At 41.9% G+C, this 14,291-nt stretch overlaps 1 protein-coding gene across 1 annotated transcript in view; it reads left to right on the forward strand.

Annotated features, from left to right (window-relative positions):
- Positions 1 to 361: 361 nt before the first annotated feature.
- Positions 362 to 14,291, forward strand: part of LOC119411476 (alpha-2-macroglobulin-like protein 1) — a 670,820-nt gene continuing 656,890 nt past the window's right edge. The window contains exons 1-9 of the mRNA XM_037678427.1: positions 362 to 385; positions 1,163 to 1,340; positions 1,467 to 1,551; positions 6,833 to 6,944; positions 7,093 to 7,207; positions 7,280 to 7,389; positions 10,080 to 10,235; positions 10,682 to 10,918; positions 11,149 to 11,212. Coding sequence (XP_037534355.1) covers positions 362 to 385; positions 1,163 to 1,340; positions 1,467 to 1,551; positions 6,833 to 6,944; positions 7,093 to 7,207; positions 7,280 to 7,389; positions 10,080 to 10,235; positions 10,682 to 10,918; positions 11,149 to 11,212 — 1,081 coding nt within the window. The remainder of the gene's footprint in view (positions 386 to 1,162; positions 1,341 to 1,466; positions 1,552 to 6,832; positions 6,945 to 7,092; positions 7,208 to 7,279; positions 7,390 to 10,079; positions 10,236 to 10,681; positions 10,919 to 11,148; positions 11,213 to 14,291) is intronic.

Below are 14,291 nucleotides of genomic sequence, written 5' to 3' on the forward strand. Positions count from 1 at the left end.
ACTCTTTAAAAAGTCAACACTTCCTGGGACTATTCAGTCTTCCTTGAGTCTTCTTTGAGTCTTCTTTCAGTCTTCCTCTATGAAGTCTTCCCAGGAGTCTTCCACTTCTGAGTGGAATCTCTGACTGGAGTCTTACTGAGAGTTCCTAAGGAACTTTCAGATTTAATCAATAGCTGATGGATTTGACCGTGAGACAAGGGTCCGTCCATTTAGCGTAGTCACGGCTCGCATCGCTGTGCACTCAACCAGAACAGTAAATGCTCCACTTCTAAGGAAGCTTATTAGGTGGAACTGAGTATATGCATTTATTCTAAAGATTCCCAGCTACTTTAACCAGAGATGCTGTAAAGGGATCGTACTAATGGACTTCTGTTTCGGAGTGAAGGTATCCCCCATCTAAGGTAACAAAGTCTCTGCACGTCCTGAAGTGTACCGGAAAGCTGAGCGGGTGTCGGAGGAAGGGTGCAAAGTTCTGGTTTCACACATAGCTTCCATCTAAACCTCCCTTTAAATCTTTAAATCTATGTCTTCTCTTAACTTTTCTATTTGCCAGTAATCTAGATGCCTTCAGAGGTGAATCAGCCTCAATTAGTAATGTTCTGTTGTCTTGTTAGTAAAGCGTGCCAAGTTTTTATTAATCAGAAACAGATCAGCAAATCAAAGTGTACATGTTTTGATGTTAAATTTTGATTCTGTTAAATAAATGACCGCATTTATTCTGATGGGTCAAAGATAAAATGGCATCTCATGTCACTGATTAAACAATCCACTCACAGTTATCTCGGTCACATGGCAGAAATTTAACTCGAAAAAGAAAGAATCCGTGTTAATTAAACAATTAATATTCTTTGTGCTTGAACTAGCTTTAAGAATAATTAGTTAGTAGTGAAGCTAACAGCAAAGCTGTCCCTACATCACTACACTAGTTCAGTCTGCACTAAAGGAACACCGCAAGTAATAATGTCCTGAGAGCGCACGCTGTAGCTGCACTCACGTAGTGACATCTAGGATATGTATGAAAGCAACAGACCAAGAAGTGATTTAAAGATGAATATGTAGTAGTGAGTGAGTCTGCGTGAAGTTAATGATGTCCAGTTATCAACTTCCTTCACTTCTGTAAAATAATATTTGTTGAGCAAATATAAATTGTTATTGTGCGCAGGATCCAAATTCCAATCGCATTGCCCAGTGGTCCAGTGTCGGCAACAATACAGAGGACGCCATTATCCTTGACTTTTCACATCCAACTATTACTGAGGCACCACAAGGAACATATGTGATCAACGCTGTGACGGACGAAGGAAAAGAAATATCCCACAACTTTGAGATCAAAGAGTATGGTGAGAAGAAGTTACACCGACACAAAGAAAACAAAGTTGCATCATACTTACTGATAACTCTGATTTTGAGCTGCAGCATTGAACTTTGCAGCTAGAAGACTTTTGATTCTGTTTTTATTACTACAGTTTTACCAAAATATGAGGTGAATGTTTACCTGCCCAATGTGGTAACCATCCTGGATACAAATCTGACGATGAACATTTGTGGAAAGTAAGTGTTCATTGTGTTTAATAACTTGTTTACAATTCAGATGCTGTTTCTGCTGTTTTCAAGCTCAAGTAAAGCAAAATGTGTTGGATTCAATAGATTTTTTTTATTGCACAGTGGAGTAGTGGTGCAGAGTTTAGAGAAGATGGGCCTGTGATTGGAAGATCGCAGGTTCAACTCCCTGTACAGACAACATCAGAATGTGGGTGGGAAAGGTGAAACACCTACACCTGTCTCCACCCTCATTTATCCCACTCTGGGACCCTGAGCAAGGCCCTTAATCCCCACCATCTGCTCCCCCCGGGCACCCTAGCAGCTCTCTGCTCCAGATAGAAGGCTGTGGGAGCTCAGTGGTCTGTGGTTGCGTCAGGAAGGATCCAGCATAAAAATAATTGCCCAGTCTTCGTGCGACTTAGTTTGCTGTGGCAACCCCTGAAGAAGGGAATAGCCGAAAGAAAGAAAAAATGGGAGTGATGGGCATACTGGAAAGAGACCATGGCCAACTTCTCACTGTGTTACTCTATTTAAAGGTTTTCTAGTTTCCTGATGTGAATATGATACTTTTTAGAATGAACACTTCTACTGCAAAAAACATTGTTCTGTGTCTAAAATTGGTCGTCTGTCCCAAGGACGTCAGAAGAATCCGTAATGTGGGGGGGACACACTGATATATGTAGGTGTGTGTGTGTATGTGTGTGTGCGTGCGTGCGTGCGTGCGTGCGTGCGTGTGTGTGTGCGTGCGCATGTGTGTGTAAAAAAGTGTACAAAAAAAGCAGCATTTCACCAAGATTTCCTTTAATTCCACACATTTAAAGCATGTTTCTCACCAAGTTTGTGTAAATTCATCGGTGGGTTTTAAAAACATTTTAACTTCAATACACTTTAATACACTTTAATACAGAGCGTCAGGTCAGCACTATTTGTGTTTATAGAGAAATAAAAAACATCACCACTACACCTTTTTACTTGTGTTCAACAGTACTCATATAAATGATGTTTCGCACTAAGCTTGAGGACAATAAGGTGTGGGGTTTTAAAGACATTTCAACTTTAATGCACCTTAGCACACAGCGTCTCTTACACCTGCAGCATCTTACAGCGTCATAGTTACTACTAAGCTAAGATGCCATGTAGTGCTCCTCTCAAGCATCCTCCCAACCGTTTATATATGTTTATGATAACACCCCCCCCCCCCCCCCCCACGGTCAACAACTGCCCGGATTAAACTTGCTAAACTGGTGAGCGAGCAACACAGAGGTGTCTCCACCTCTTCCACCTGTGCGCATATTCTGCCGAGGCAGGAGGAGAGGGACAAAAATAGTGCAGGCAGCAGGCTGCAGTGTTTAGAGTTGGAGGTAACCAGGAAAACCTGGAGTGGAGTTTTAGTGGCTTGAGTATTCTCCTATTAATTAAGTGGAAGGAATTTGTTCACGAAGAAAGAGAAACTGCGTCGATTGAAGTAATGTTTCATAGTAAAAGTGTGTGTGTGTGTGTGTGTGGGAGGGGGGGGGGGGCTAAATTAACATTTTTTTTTATGTGGGGGGGACATGTCCCCTTCACATATAATGGTTGCAACATCTATGGTCTTTCCTCAGTTGGTCCAAAGATGAGAAATATAGTTGAATAAAAAAAAAAGCCTGAATAGAGTAAACATCTCAACTGTTTGAAATAAGAAATTTTACCTTAAGTTAAAATAAATAAAAGCTTTCATTAACACATGTTGTTCATGTTTCCCACTGTTGATCATTCCCTCTTCTTTTGACAACAGTCACTTTAAGATGTGCAGCTGTGAGCTATTTTTTTCAAAACAATTGTATAGCTTGTTTAAGCAGTGGATAGGTTTATTGTGCATCATTGTAAACACAATATGGGTTTATGAATTTTGCCAATCATCCATTATCTTCCGCTTGTTCTGAAGTCGTGTCGTGGGGGGAGCAGCTTTAGCAGGGAGGCCCAGACATCTCTTTCCACAGCCACATCTTCCAGCTCTTCTGGGAAGGCTCCAAGGCATTCCCAGGCCATTCGAGAGATGTAGTCTTTCTGTCGTGTCCTGGGGTTTCCTCAGAGTCTCCTCCCATTCAGACACTCCCGAAGCACCTCCCTAGGTAGATGCCCAGGGGGCTTCCTTACCAGATGCCTGACCCACCTCAACTGGCTCCTCTCGATGTGGAGGAGCTGCCCATCTACTCTGAGTCTCTCCCAGATAACTGAACTTCTCACCCTATCTCTAAGGAAGAGTCCAGCTTCCATGCGGAGGAAACATTTCAACCGCCTTTATCTGCAGTCTCATTCTTTCGGTCACTGATCAGAGTTCATGACCATAGGTGAGGGTAGACTGACCAGTAAACTGAGAGCTTTGCCTTACAACTCAGCTCCCTCTTCACAACAACGGACTGGCACGGAGTTCATAATACTGCAGATGCTGTACCAATCAGTCTGTCAATTTCACGCTCTATTCTTCCCTCACTTGTGGACAAAACTCCAAGATAGGTGAACTCCTCCACTTGAGGTAGAACCTCACCCTCGACCTAAAGAGAGCAATCCACCCTTTTCCAACTGTAGACCATGGCCTTAGATTTGGAGGTGCTGATTCTCATCCCAGCATTTTCACAGTCTGCTGTGATCTGCTTCATTGAGAGCTGAAGATCCCGGCACGATGACGCTAGCAGGACCACATCTTCCACAAATAGCAGAGAAGGAATCCTGAGGCCACTGAACCGGACTCCATCCACCCCCTTGCCGCACCGAGAAATTTTGTCCATAAAAGTTATAAACAAAATCTGTGACAATGGGCAGCACTGGCAGAGTCCAACTCCCATCATGAAGGGGTCCGACTTACTACCGGCAATGCAAACCACATTCTCGCACCACTTGTATAGAGACCAAACAGCCCGTAGCAACTGGCCCTCATTCCCATATTCACAGAGCCCCCTTCACAGTGAACCTTGAGGAACATGGTTAAATACCTTCTCCAAGTCCACAAAACACATGTAGACTGGATGGACAAACTCGCATGAACCCTCGAGGACCCTAGTGAGGGTAAAGAGCTGATCCAGTGTTCCACGGCCAGGACGGAACTCACGTTGTTCCACCTGGATCTGAGGTTCGAACAACGAGTGGACTCTCTTATCCAGTACCCCTGAACTGAACTTACCAGGGAAGCTAAGGAGAGTGATGCCCCTATAATTGGAGCACACCCTCTGCTCCTGCTTTATGAAGAGGGGAACCACCACTCCATTCTGCCAATCCAATGGCACTGACACCGAAGTCAACTTGATGTTGCAAAGGTGTGTCAACCAAGATAGCCCCACAACATTTCGAGCTTAAAGGAAATCAAGGTGAATCTCAACTACTCCCAAAGCCCTTCTGCCACAGAGCTTTTTCACTACCTCGGCCTCAGCCACAGTTATGAACAGACCAAATCCAAAGTCCCCAGACTCCTCCAGGGAAGTATCTTTATCATACAAGCCTGGCATTCCATATGTGGGATTGAAGAGGTCTGAGATGTACTCCTTTCACCTCCCAATGGCATCATTTGTTGAGATCAACAGAACCCCACCTTCACAGTGTTATTAAAGTGCTGCTTTCCCCTCCTCAGCTGCCTGATTGTTTGCCAGAATCTCTTTTGAGCCTACCGGGAGTCCCTATCTAAGGTCTCACTGAACTCAGCTCACATCCGAGCTTTTGCCTCGGAAACAGCCAAGGCAATTTAGCCCTCCAGTACTCCTCATCTGCCTATGTAGTCTCACTGACCAACAAGGCCTGGTAATACTCCTTCACCTTGACAGCCTCCCTAACCCGAGGTGTCCACCACCTAGGCCAACATGAGAAGCACTGACAACCATGGGGCCACAGCTCAAGGCAGCTACCTCAACAAGTTAGGTGCGAAACATGGCCTACTCTGACTCTATGTCCCCTGCCTCAGCTGGGATGCAGTTAAAGCTCTCCCAGAGACGTGAGTTGAAGATCTCTCTGATGGGTTCTTCTGCCAGGTGTTCCCAGCAAACTCTCACTACATGTTTGGGTCTACCAGGTCTGTCCAGCATCTTCCCCCACCCATCGGATCCAACTCACTACCAGATGGTGATCATTTGACAGCTCAGCTCCTCTCTTCACTCGAGTGTCCAAAACAAACGACCGCAAATCAGATGACATGAATATAAAGTCAATCGTCGATCTGCGACCTAGGGCATGCTGGTGCCAAGTGCAATTATAGACACCCTTATGTTCAAACTTGGTGTTTGAGATGGACAAACTATGACTAGCACAGAAGTCCAACAACAGAACACTGCTTGAGTTCAGATCAGAGAGGCCATTCCTCCCAATCATGCCCCTCTAGGTCACACTGTCATTACCCACATAGGCATTGAAGTTCCCCAGCAGAATAAAGAAGTTCCCAGCTGACACATTTTTCACACCCTTGCCAAGGATTCCAAGAAGACCAGACACTCTGAACTGCTGTTTGGTGCATAGGCACAAGCAACAGTCTGAGCCTGTCCCCGACTCAAAGGTGCAGGGAAGCTACCCTCTCATATTCTAGGGAATACTCCAGCACACAGGCACTAAGTTGGGGGGCTAAAAGAAGACCCACATCTGCTCAGCACCTCTCACCATGGGTAACCCTAGAGTGGAATAAGGTCTAGTCCCTTTCAAGGAAATTAGTTCTGGAGCCCATGCTGTACGTCGAGGTGAGCCCAACTATGGGTATCTCTCAACCTCACGCACAAGCGCAGGCTCCTTCCCTACCAGAGAGGTTATGTTCCACATCCCAAGAGCCAGCTTTGGTAAGCCAGGATAAAAGCACCAAGGCCCATGCCTTTGACCACGGCCCATGGCATCATGCATCAATTTTAGGGCTGCTCCTGTAATTGGTGGGCCCACAGCAAGGCAAACCCATGTTTCTTCTTCAGGCTGAGCCTGACCAGGTCCCATGGGTAGAGACCCGGTCACCAGGAGCTTGCCGATGAGCCCCTCCCCTCAGGCCTGGCTCCAGGTTGTTGCCTTGGTAACCTACGTCCAGGCAAGGGACACTGAGTTCCTTGATTTGTGTTGTCCAAAGTCTTCAGAATCACTCTTTGTCTGGCCTGTCTCCTAGCAATTATAATTGCCCCCAACATCATAGCTCCTAGGATCATTCAGGTACACAAACTCCTCCACCACAATAAGGTGGTGATTCAAGGAGGAGATAACACGTTAACGCGTGTTTTTGTAATCAGGGTTGTGATACTAAGAACAATAGGTGAATTTCAAAACTCATATATTTTTCCTGTGCCTTTTCATTCAGGTACACATATGGAAAATCTGTCCTTGGCAGTGTGAAAGCAGAGATTTGTAGACAAGCATTCAGGTTTCTGGAAATCCCAGGAAACAATTTGTGCGAAAGCTATACACTGATGGTAATGTTTTTTTTTTGTTTTGTGGAGTGTGTGTGTGTGTGTCTGTGTGTGTGTGTGTGTGTGTGTGTGCAAAATTATCACTTCCTGTAATTACTTACCTCTTTGATTAACTGCATATTTTGAAATTCTTTCTCTTGTCTTCTTCTAGACAGATAAAAGTGGATGTGTTACAGAAACTGTGAATTTGGACATGTTTTCCCTCAACTCATATGGTTATTCTGACAGTTTGGAGGTAAATGCTGAGTTGGAGGAATTTGGCACAGGTAGGCTCTGATAATTGTATTTTCAATTAGCAGCACTGACCATTTTTAATCTGTATATTTACTCCCAACTAGGGGTGACTCTTAAAGGCACAGGGACAGTTGGTATCACCAGTCAGATAATAACTACCACCTTTGAAGATGTATCTTCATCATACAAGCCTGGCATTCCATATGAAGGAAAGGTAATATGCATGAATGTCTGTTTGGTTTCGGTGAACCTTGGTGGAGGCCATAAGATTGCCTTCAAACCTACCAGCTAATCTGTGTATTTATTAGAATATCTACAGAATTAATAAGGAAGTCTTTTAGTCAATTTTAGCTCACTAAACAAGCATGGTAAACTAATATGCTAATTATTCAAAGTAGAGTTTGACTAATATGGGTTTCCTGTGAATAATGCCAGTGCCAATTTTTAGAAAACAAAGCCACCGATGGCTGACAAACAAGATCCATTTTTGGTGTGGTATAAAGTTTATTCATTTTTAAAAAGTACAAAACAATTCCATAACAATATAAAAAGATACAAAAGATTTAAAATGAAAGGCAGCAGAAAGAAGAAAAAATCTTATTATATCTGCCCCTTTTTTCAAACAATTATTTCAATCATAATAATTTTCAAGTAACAGAACAAAATTAATAACTCTTTCTAATTTTTCTAATTCTAATACAAAAAACACACTAAGCTACTTCATTTTTTTTTTTTAACAATCCAGTTTTGATCTTTTTCTTAAATGTGTATATTGACTTGGCATTTTTAACATCACTCTCTAGACCATTTCACAATCCAACTCCTTGGATTGAGGTAGACCTTCCCTTCAGACTAGTTCTGAATTGTGGTTTGACAAATATCTCTATCCCCTTAAGATTATAACAACTTTGTCTTTTAACAAAATTTCTTTGAATATTTAACGGTAATGTGTTATTTTGAGCCCTATACTTAACTGATAAAATACTATAATCTACCAAATCATGGAACTTCAATAACTTCAGTTGATAAATTAATGTGCTTAATGGATGACTGTAATGCTTTCTGGTGATAATTCTTATAGCTCTTTTCTGTAAAATAAAAATAGGTTTTGTAAATGTTTTACACGCTTTCCCCCAAACATCAATGCAATAGATTAAATGTGGAACAATGATTGTGTTATACAACATGTACAGAGCTTTATCATTTAATAATTCCCTGACTTTGTATAGTACTGCAATGGATTTAGCTATTTTTGTTCTTACAGAATGTATGTGATTTTTCCATGTTAGCTGTTCATCAATGATTACACCCAAAAATTTCATCTCATTAACTCTACAAATCTTAACACCCTCAATTTAAAATGGATCATCAACAGTTCTCTTTTTGTTACTAAATATCATGTATTTAGTTTTATCTAAATTTAATGATAATTTATTAAGTTTAAACCAAGTTTGTATTTTATCAAATTCTGTCTTCATCATTTCCAACATCCGTTTTACATCTTTACCCAAACAAAAAAATGTGGTGTCATCTGCAAAAAGGACACATTTGAGGAGTCCTGATACATTCACTAAGTCATTCACATATAAAATAAATAACTTTGGTCCAAGTACAGAGCCTTGAGGAACTCCACAAGTGATATTGCAGAGGTCAGATCTTACACCATTTATTTGTACAAACTGTTTCCTATCTTTTAAATAGCTAGATACCCAGTGTAATGCTGGTCCTCTTATACCATATTTATTTAATTTTCCAAGGAGAATAGTGTGGTCAATAGTATCAAATGCTTTTTCAAATCAACAAAAATACTAACACAATATTGTTTTTGATCGACAGCAGTAGTTATTTGTTCTATTAATTCCATGAGAGCCATTGATGTAGAGTTTTTGCTCTAAACCCATACTGACTACTATTTAGAATGCTTTGTTTTGTAATAAATTTATCTAATCTGGTCACAAATAGTATTTCTAGAATTTTTGAGAACTGTAGTAATAAGGATATTCGTCTATAATTATTGAACACACATTTATCACCATTTTTAAAGAGAGGAACTACCTTAGCTACTTTCATGTTGTCTGGAAATATTCCTTTTGAAAATGATAAATTACAAATATATGTAAACGACTCGATAACAACTCATAATGTCCTTTACAAACATCATATCCATGTCCACCCAGTCTTTTGATCTCTTATCTGTAAGATTTTTTTTACTACATTCATTATTTCTTCTTTGTCAATTCCATTAAGAAAAATACTGTTGTCACAACCTGTAACTGAATGGTTCACATTATTGTCTACTTTTGGTATTTTAGCTGCAAGACTTGATCCAAAGTTAACAAAATAATGATTAAATCCATTTACAATTTCATTTTCATCATGGATTTCATTGTCATCCTTCAAAAAATATTGTGAAATACCTGTTTTTGCTTTATTACTTTTCAGAACACTATTTATTACTCGCCATGTTGCTTTCATATCACCATTACTTTTATTTAATAAATCACTATAATATTCCTTCTTGTGTTTCCTTATAATCGCTACTAGTTTATTTTTATACTTCTTATATTTCTCTTCAGCCTCTTGTGTTTTCAATTTCAAGAAACATATATACAAATAATTATTTTTTTTACAAGCATTTCTCAACCCGTTCGTCATCCATGGTTGGTCAACAACATTTCTCTTTGTATAATTATTTTGCACACATTTTTTTGCACATCATTTTTTTACAGCCAGTATGAATTTGTCTTTTTATTTTTTTAGAACTTCAATAGAATCATCTCCATAATCTTTTAAGATTTGTCATCTGGCCTGTATAAAAAAAGCAGCATAATTTGAATGATGAAAATTGAGCAGCTCGTTGTTGTAATAAATACCTTGAAAGTTTACCTTTACTTTGTTTTGCAGATCAAAGTGGTTGGTCCAGACAACAAACCTATTTCCAATCAGGTGGTCTACTTGTTTGTTGAAGACTCTAAGAAGCTAACGCTCACCACCGACCTGAAAGGCATTGTTGTGTTTTCTCTTGGCACCACCTTCTGGAAGGATTCTGTGTCTCTGCGGGTTAGTTGGAGTGTGCGGTGTTTCTTTGTTTGCAAAAACATTTCAGGAAAATCTGTTAATGATTGGCCATTGGACCCAGGTAGTTTCCTTAGTTTCCTTGTGCACCAACCAACTGGAACCGTGCTTTGCTTTGTCTGGGACCAGATTTTAGATCAGCTAAGCTTAAACCTCATATATTGGGGCATAGTCTTCCATGCTGCTCTGTAGATGGGGGTCTGCTTTGTTTAGCAGTCAATCTACAGAACCTTCTTAGTTCTACAGATGACTAAATTGACATCAAATGAGCCTCAAAGTTCAGTAGATGTGGAAACACTTAAAGATATTAACATGTGAAACGATGTCCACAGTGGCCTTTATTCTAATCAAGAGGATTTTGTTGGTTTATTGTTGAGAAATGGAGCTTAAGATCATCAGAGATTTGACCTTTGACCTCACCTTTTTAACAGGCTTCAACTACAGAAAAAACAGAAACTGAACCTTTCATCCCCAACTTAAGAAGACCAGACTATGGGACAGCTTACCAGTATGTGTCCCCTTTTTACTCCAAGAGCAATAGTTTTTTGGGGCTCAAGCGGGTCGACGGGGGTTTACCTTGTAACAAAGATGCTACTTTGAAAGTTCAGTACATCATCCAGAAGAACGAGCTGATCGATAAACAGACGACACTCAACTTCTTTTACCTGGTATGTGGGTTTCTTTGGCCATAAGTTTATATCAGTTTCCACACATTTGATAATTAGAGAAGGTGATCTATACCTGGCCTCTAAATGTTTTTAGCACAGCAAAAATCAAGCCTTACATTTCACTTGGTCTCTGAAATATATTTTTATATAATTGTGCAAAACAACAAGTTGAATTGTAGATTTGTTCATGCATCATTAAAAAGATTTCCTTGTAATACCTGCTTTTGTAGGTGCTGGCCAAAGGAGTGATTATGCGTCAGGATCGTGTCCCAGTGGCTGTCACACCAGGAGATGGTATGAAACCAATGTTTGTTATTTAGAATGATCAAGATTAAACTTAGTCAAGGACAGAAATATACAAGGAGCTCAGTGTCCCTTGCCCAGACATGGGTTACCGAGGTCCCAACCTGGAGCCAAGCCTGGGGGAGGGGCTCATCAGCAAGTGCCTTGTGACCAGGTCTCCACCGTTGGGGCCCGGTCAGGCTCGGCTGGAACGAGTAACATGGGTTTGCCTTCCTGTGGGTCCACCACCTGTAGGATGGGCCATATGAGTCAGGTGCATGACACCATGGGTAGTGGCCGAAGGCAGGGGGCTTTGGCTCTCTGACCCTGACTTACCAAAGCTAACTCTTGGGACATGGGATGTAACCTATCTGGCAGGGATGGACCTTGAGCTTCTGTGTGATGTTGAGAGGTACCTACTATATATAGTTGGGCTCACCTCGACGCACAGCATGGGCTCTGGAACCGATCTCCTTGAGAGGGTCTGGACCTTATTCCGCTCTGAAGTTGCCCATGTTGAGAAGTGCCAAGCTGGTGTGGGTATGTTGCCTGTGTGTTGGAGTTTTCCTCAGTAGATGAGAGGGTAGCTTCCATGCACCTTCGGGTGAAGGGATGGACTCTGACTGTTGTTTGTGCCTATGTGCCAAACGGCAGTTCAAAGTATCCAGCCTTCTTGGAGTCCTTGGCGAGGGTGCTGGAAAGTTCACCAACCAGGGTCTCCTTTATTCTGCTGGGGGACTTCAATGCCCACGTGGGTAACAACAGTTTCACCTGGAGGGGAGGAATTGGGAGGAACGGCCTCTCTGATATGAACTCAAGCAGTGTTCTGTTGTTGGACTTCTGTGTTAGTCATAGTTTGTCCATTACAAACACCATGTTCACACATAAGGATGTCCATAAGTGCACTTGGCACCAGGAAACCCTAGGTCGTAAATCGATGATTGACTTTGTAGTCATGTCATCTGATTTGCGACTATTTGTTTTGAACACTCGAGTGAAGAGAGGAGCTTAGCTGTCAACTGATCACCACCTAGTAGTAAGTTGTGTCAGATGGGCGGTGGAAGATGCTGGACATACCCACAGTAGACCCACATGTGTAGTGAGAGTTTGCTGGGAACACATGGCAGAAGAACCTGACAGAAAGATCTTCAATTCACACCTCTGGGAGAGTTTTAACCACATCCCATCTGAGGTGGGGAAAATTTAGTCTGAGTGGGCCATGTTTTTCACCTCAATTGTTGAAGTGGCTACCTTGAGCTGTGGTCGCATGGTTGTCTGTGCTGCTCGCGGTAGCCATCCTCAAACTCAGTGGTGGACACCCCGGGTTAGGGAGGCTGTCAAGCTGAAAAAGGAGTCCTATTGGACCTTGTTGGCTGGTGGGACTCCAGAGGCAGCTGAGGAGTACCGGAGGGCCAGGCGGTCCACGGCCTTGGCTTTTGCTGAGGCAAAAGCTTGGATGTGGGAGGAGTTCAGTGAGGCCTTGTATAGAGACTCTGTTGGCTCTGAGGGGTTTCTGGCACACCATCAGGTGGCTGAGAAGTGGAAAACAGCTCTTTACTAACATTATGTTCAGTGAAGTTGGGGTTCTATTGACTTCAACCAGAGATGTCGTCGGGAGGTGGAAGGAATACTTCTCTGGCCTTCTCAATCCCACCAGCACGTCTTTCATTGGAGAAAGCAGAATCGGGGACTTCGGGTGTAAGTCGGACCCCAATGGAGTTACTATCTGAGTTATGGCTAAACCCCACTGCAGCCCCTCCTCTAAGGGGTATAACAAACTTAAGTCTATACTTGAGTATTACCCAGAGTAATTACAGGTTAGTTCTTCTTAGGCTTTGTTGAAGGTGGCTCACCCAGATTTGGTAATGACCTCCATTTGTGAGCCACACCCTTATCTCACCCCAGGACTTGCCCAACCTAGCAGCTGAAGTTGAATCGTCGTCCACAGGGAAACTCACATTAACGGTTGTTCATCTTCATTGTAGAATGGCAATTTTTACTGATCTGGTTCTTTTTAGAATCCATGAATAGGATTCCAGGATGTTGTCTTAATACTCACAGCTGAGAAACCCATTTACAGTAAAACCTCCCTATATTATTATTATTATTAAAATTATTACATTTGGTTATATAGTAGAATCAGTAATAAAGAGTCCATACATTGCTTGAGGGAGGTTCTTGTTAATTGATTTTGATGTCCAAAGGATTGGAAGTCCAACTAATGTGGTGATTTCCTTGCTCCCATGAGCCGAGATAGGGAGTTAGGAATCCTTAGAGCTCCTATGAGCCGATGTAGGAAAGCCTTCCTCTCATCTAGATGGGTCACGCCCGGAGTCCCAGCGTGGGCTAGAACCCCAAAGAACTCTAAAACTCCCTAGTCAACTTACAAGAAATCCCTCCAAACTATTGTTATTTGTCTTTGTAAAACCTGTTCCACTGTTTGACATTCATGAACAGAGGACCCAAAATGTTGATCAAATTATTCTAATTCCCTTAATGGATTGGTCGAACGTCACTATTATTTTGTATAAAGTTTGTAAAAGAACGGTAAATCGGAGCTTTGCTTACCATATTTCTCAGTCTCCTTTGTCTGAAGAAATCTTTGGTTAAAGGCAAGTGAAAACCTTTCCCCAAAGCCTTGGAGAAGGTGTGCCCCTTGCTCAGAAAGCTGTCTCAATTTGAAGAAGATCTGTCTTTGTCTAAAATCTAGGCTGAAACTATAAAGAAACTCCTATCTTGACTAAAGGAGTCTTTTTTCGGATTGCCAAAATCTTTGTCTGCAGCTAGAGCAGTTTAATACCATTCTTGTTCCTCCAGCTCCCAGAACTTACTCAGCCTAGAACTGTGAGTGCGAGCCATGTTAATATCTTCTGACTCAGAGACAAGTCCAAGCCAGCCCAGACTGGTTTAAACCTGTTCCAGCCTGGTCTGGCTTCTTCTGGTGTAATTCTCTGTTGTAAACCTATGGTTGGTTCTTGAGGCTGGTTATTGCTACCTTACTGGGACATTCAGCCCTGGTACATTTTGTTCTACGTGTCACCGCCCTGTTTTTACTCAGAGCTGGGTCACTGCAGTTCATCTCAGGAATCAC

This window comes from Nematolebias whitei, chromosome 6 (assembly GCF_014905685.2).
Source record: "Nematolebias whitei isolate Nwh7 chromosome 6, NemWhi1, whole genome shotgun sequence".
NCBI lineage: Eukaryota > Metazoa > Chordata > Actinopteri > Cyprinodontiformes > Rivulidae > Nematolebias > Nematolebias whitei.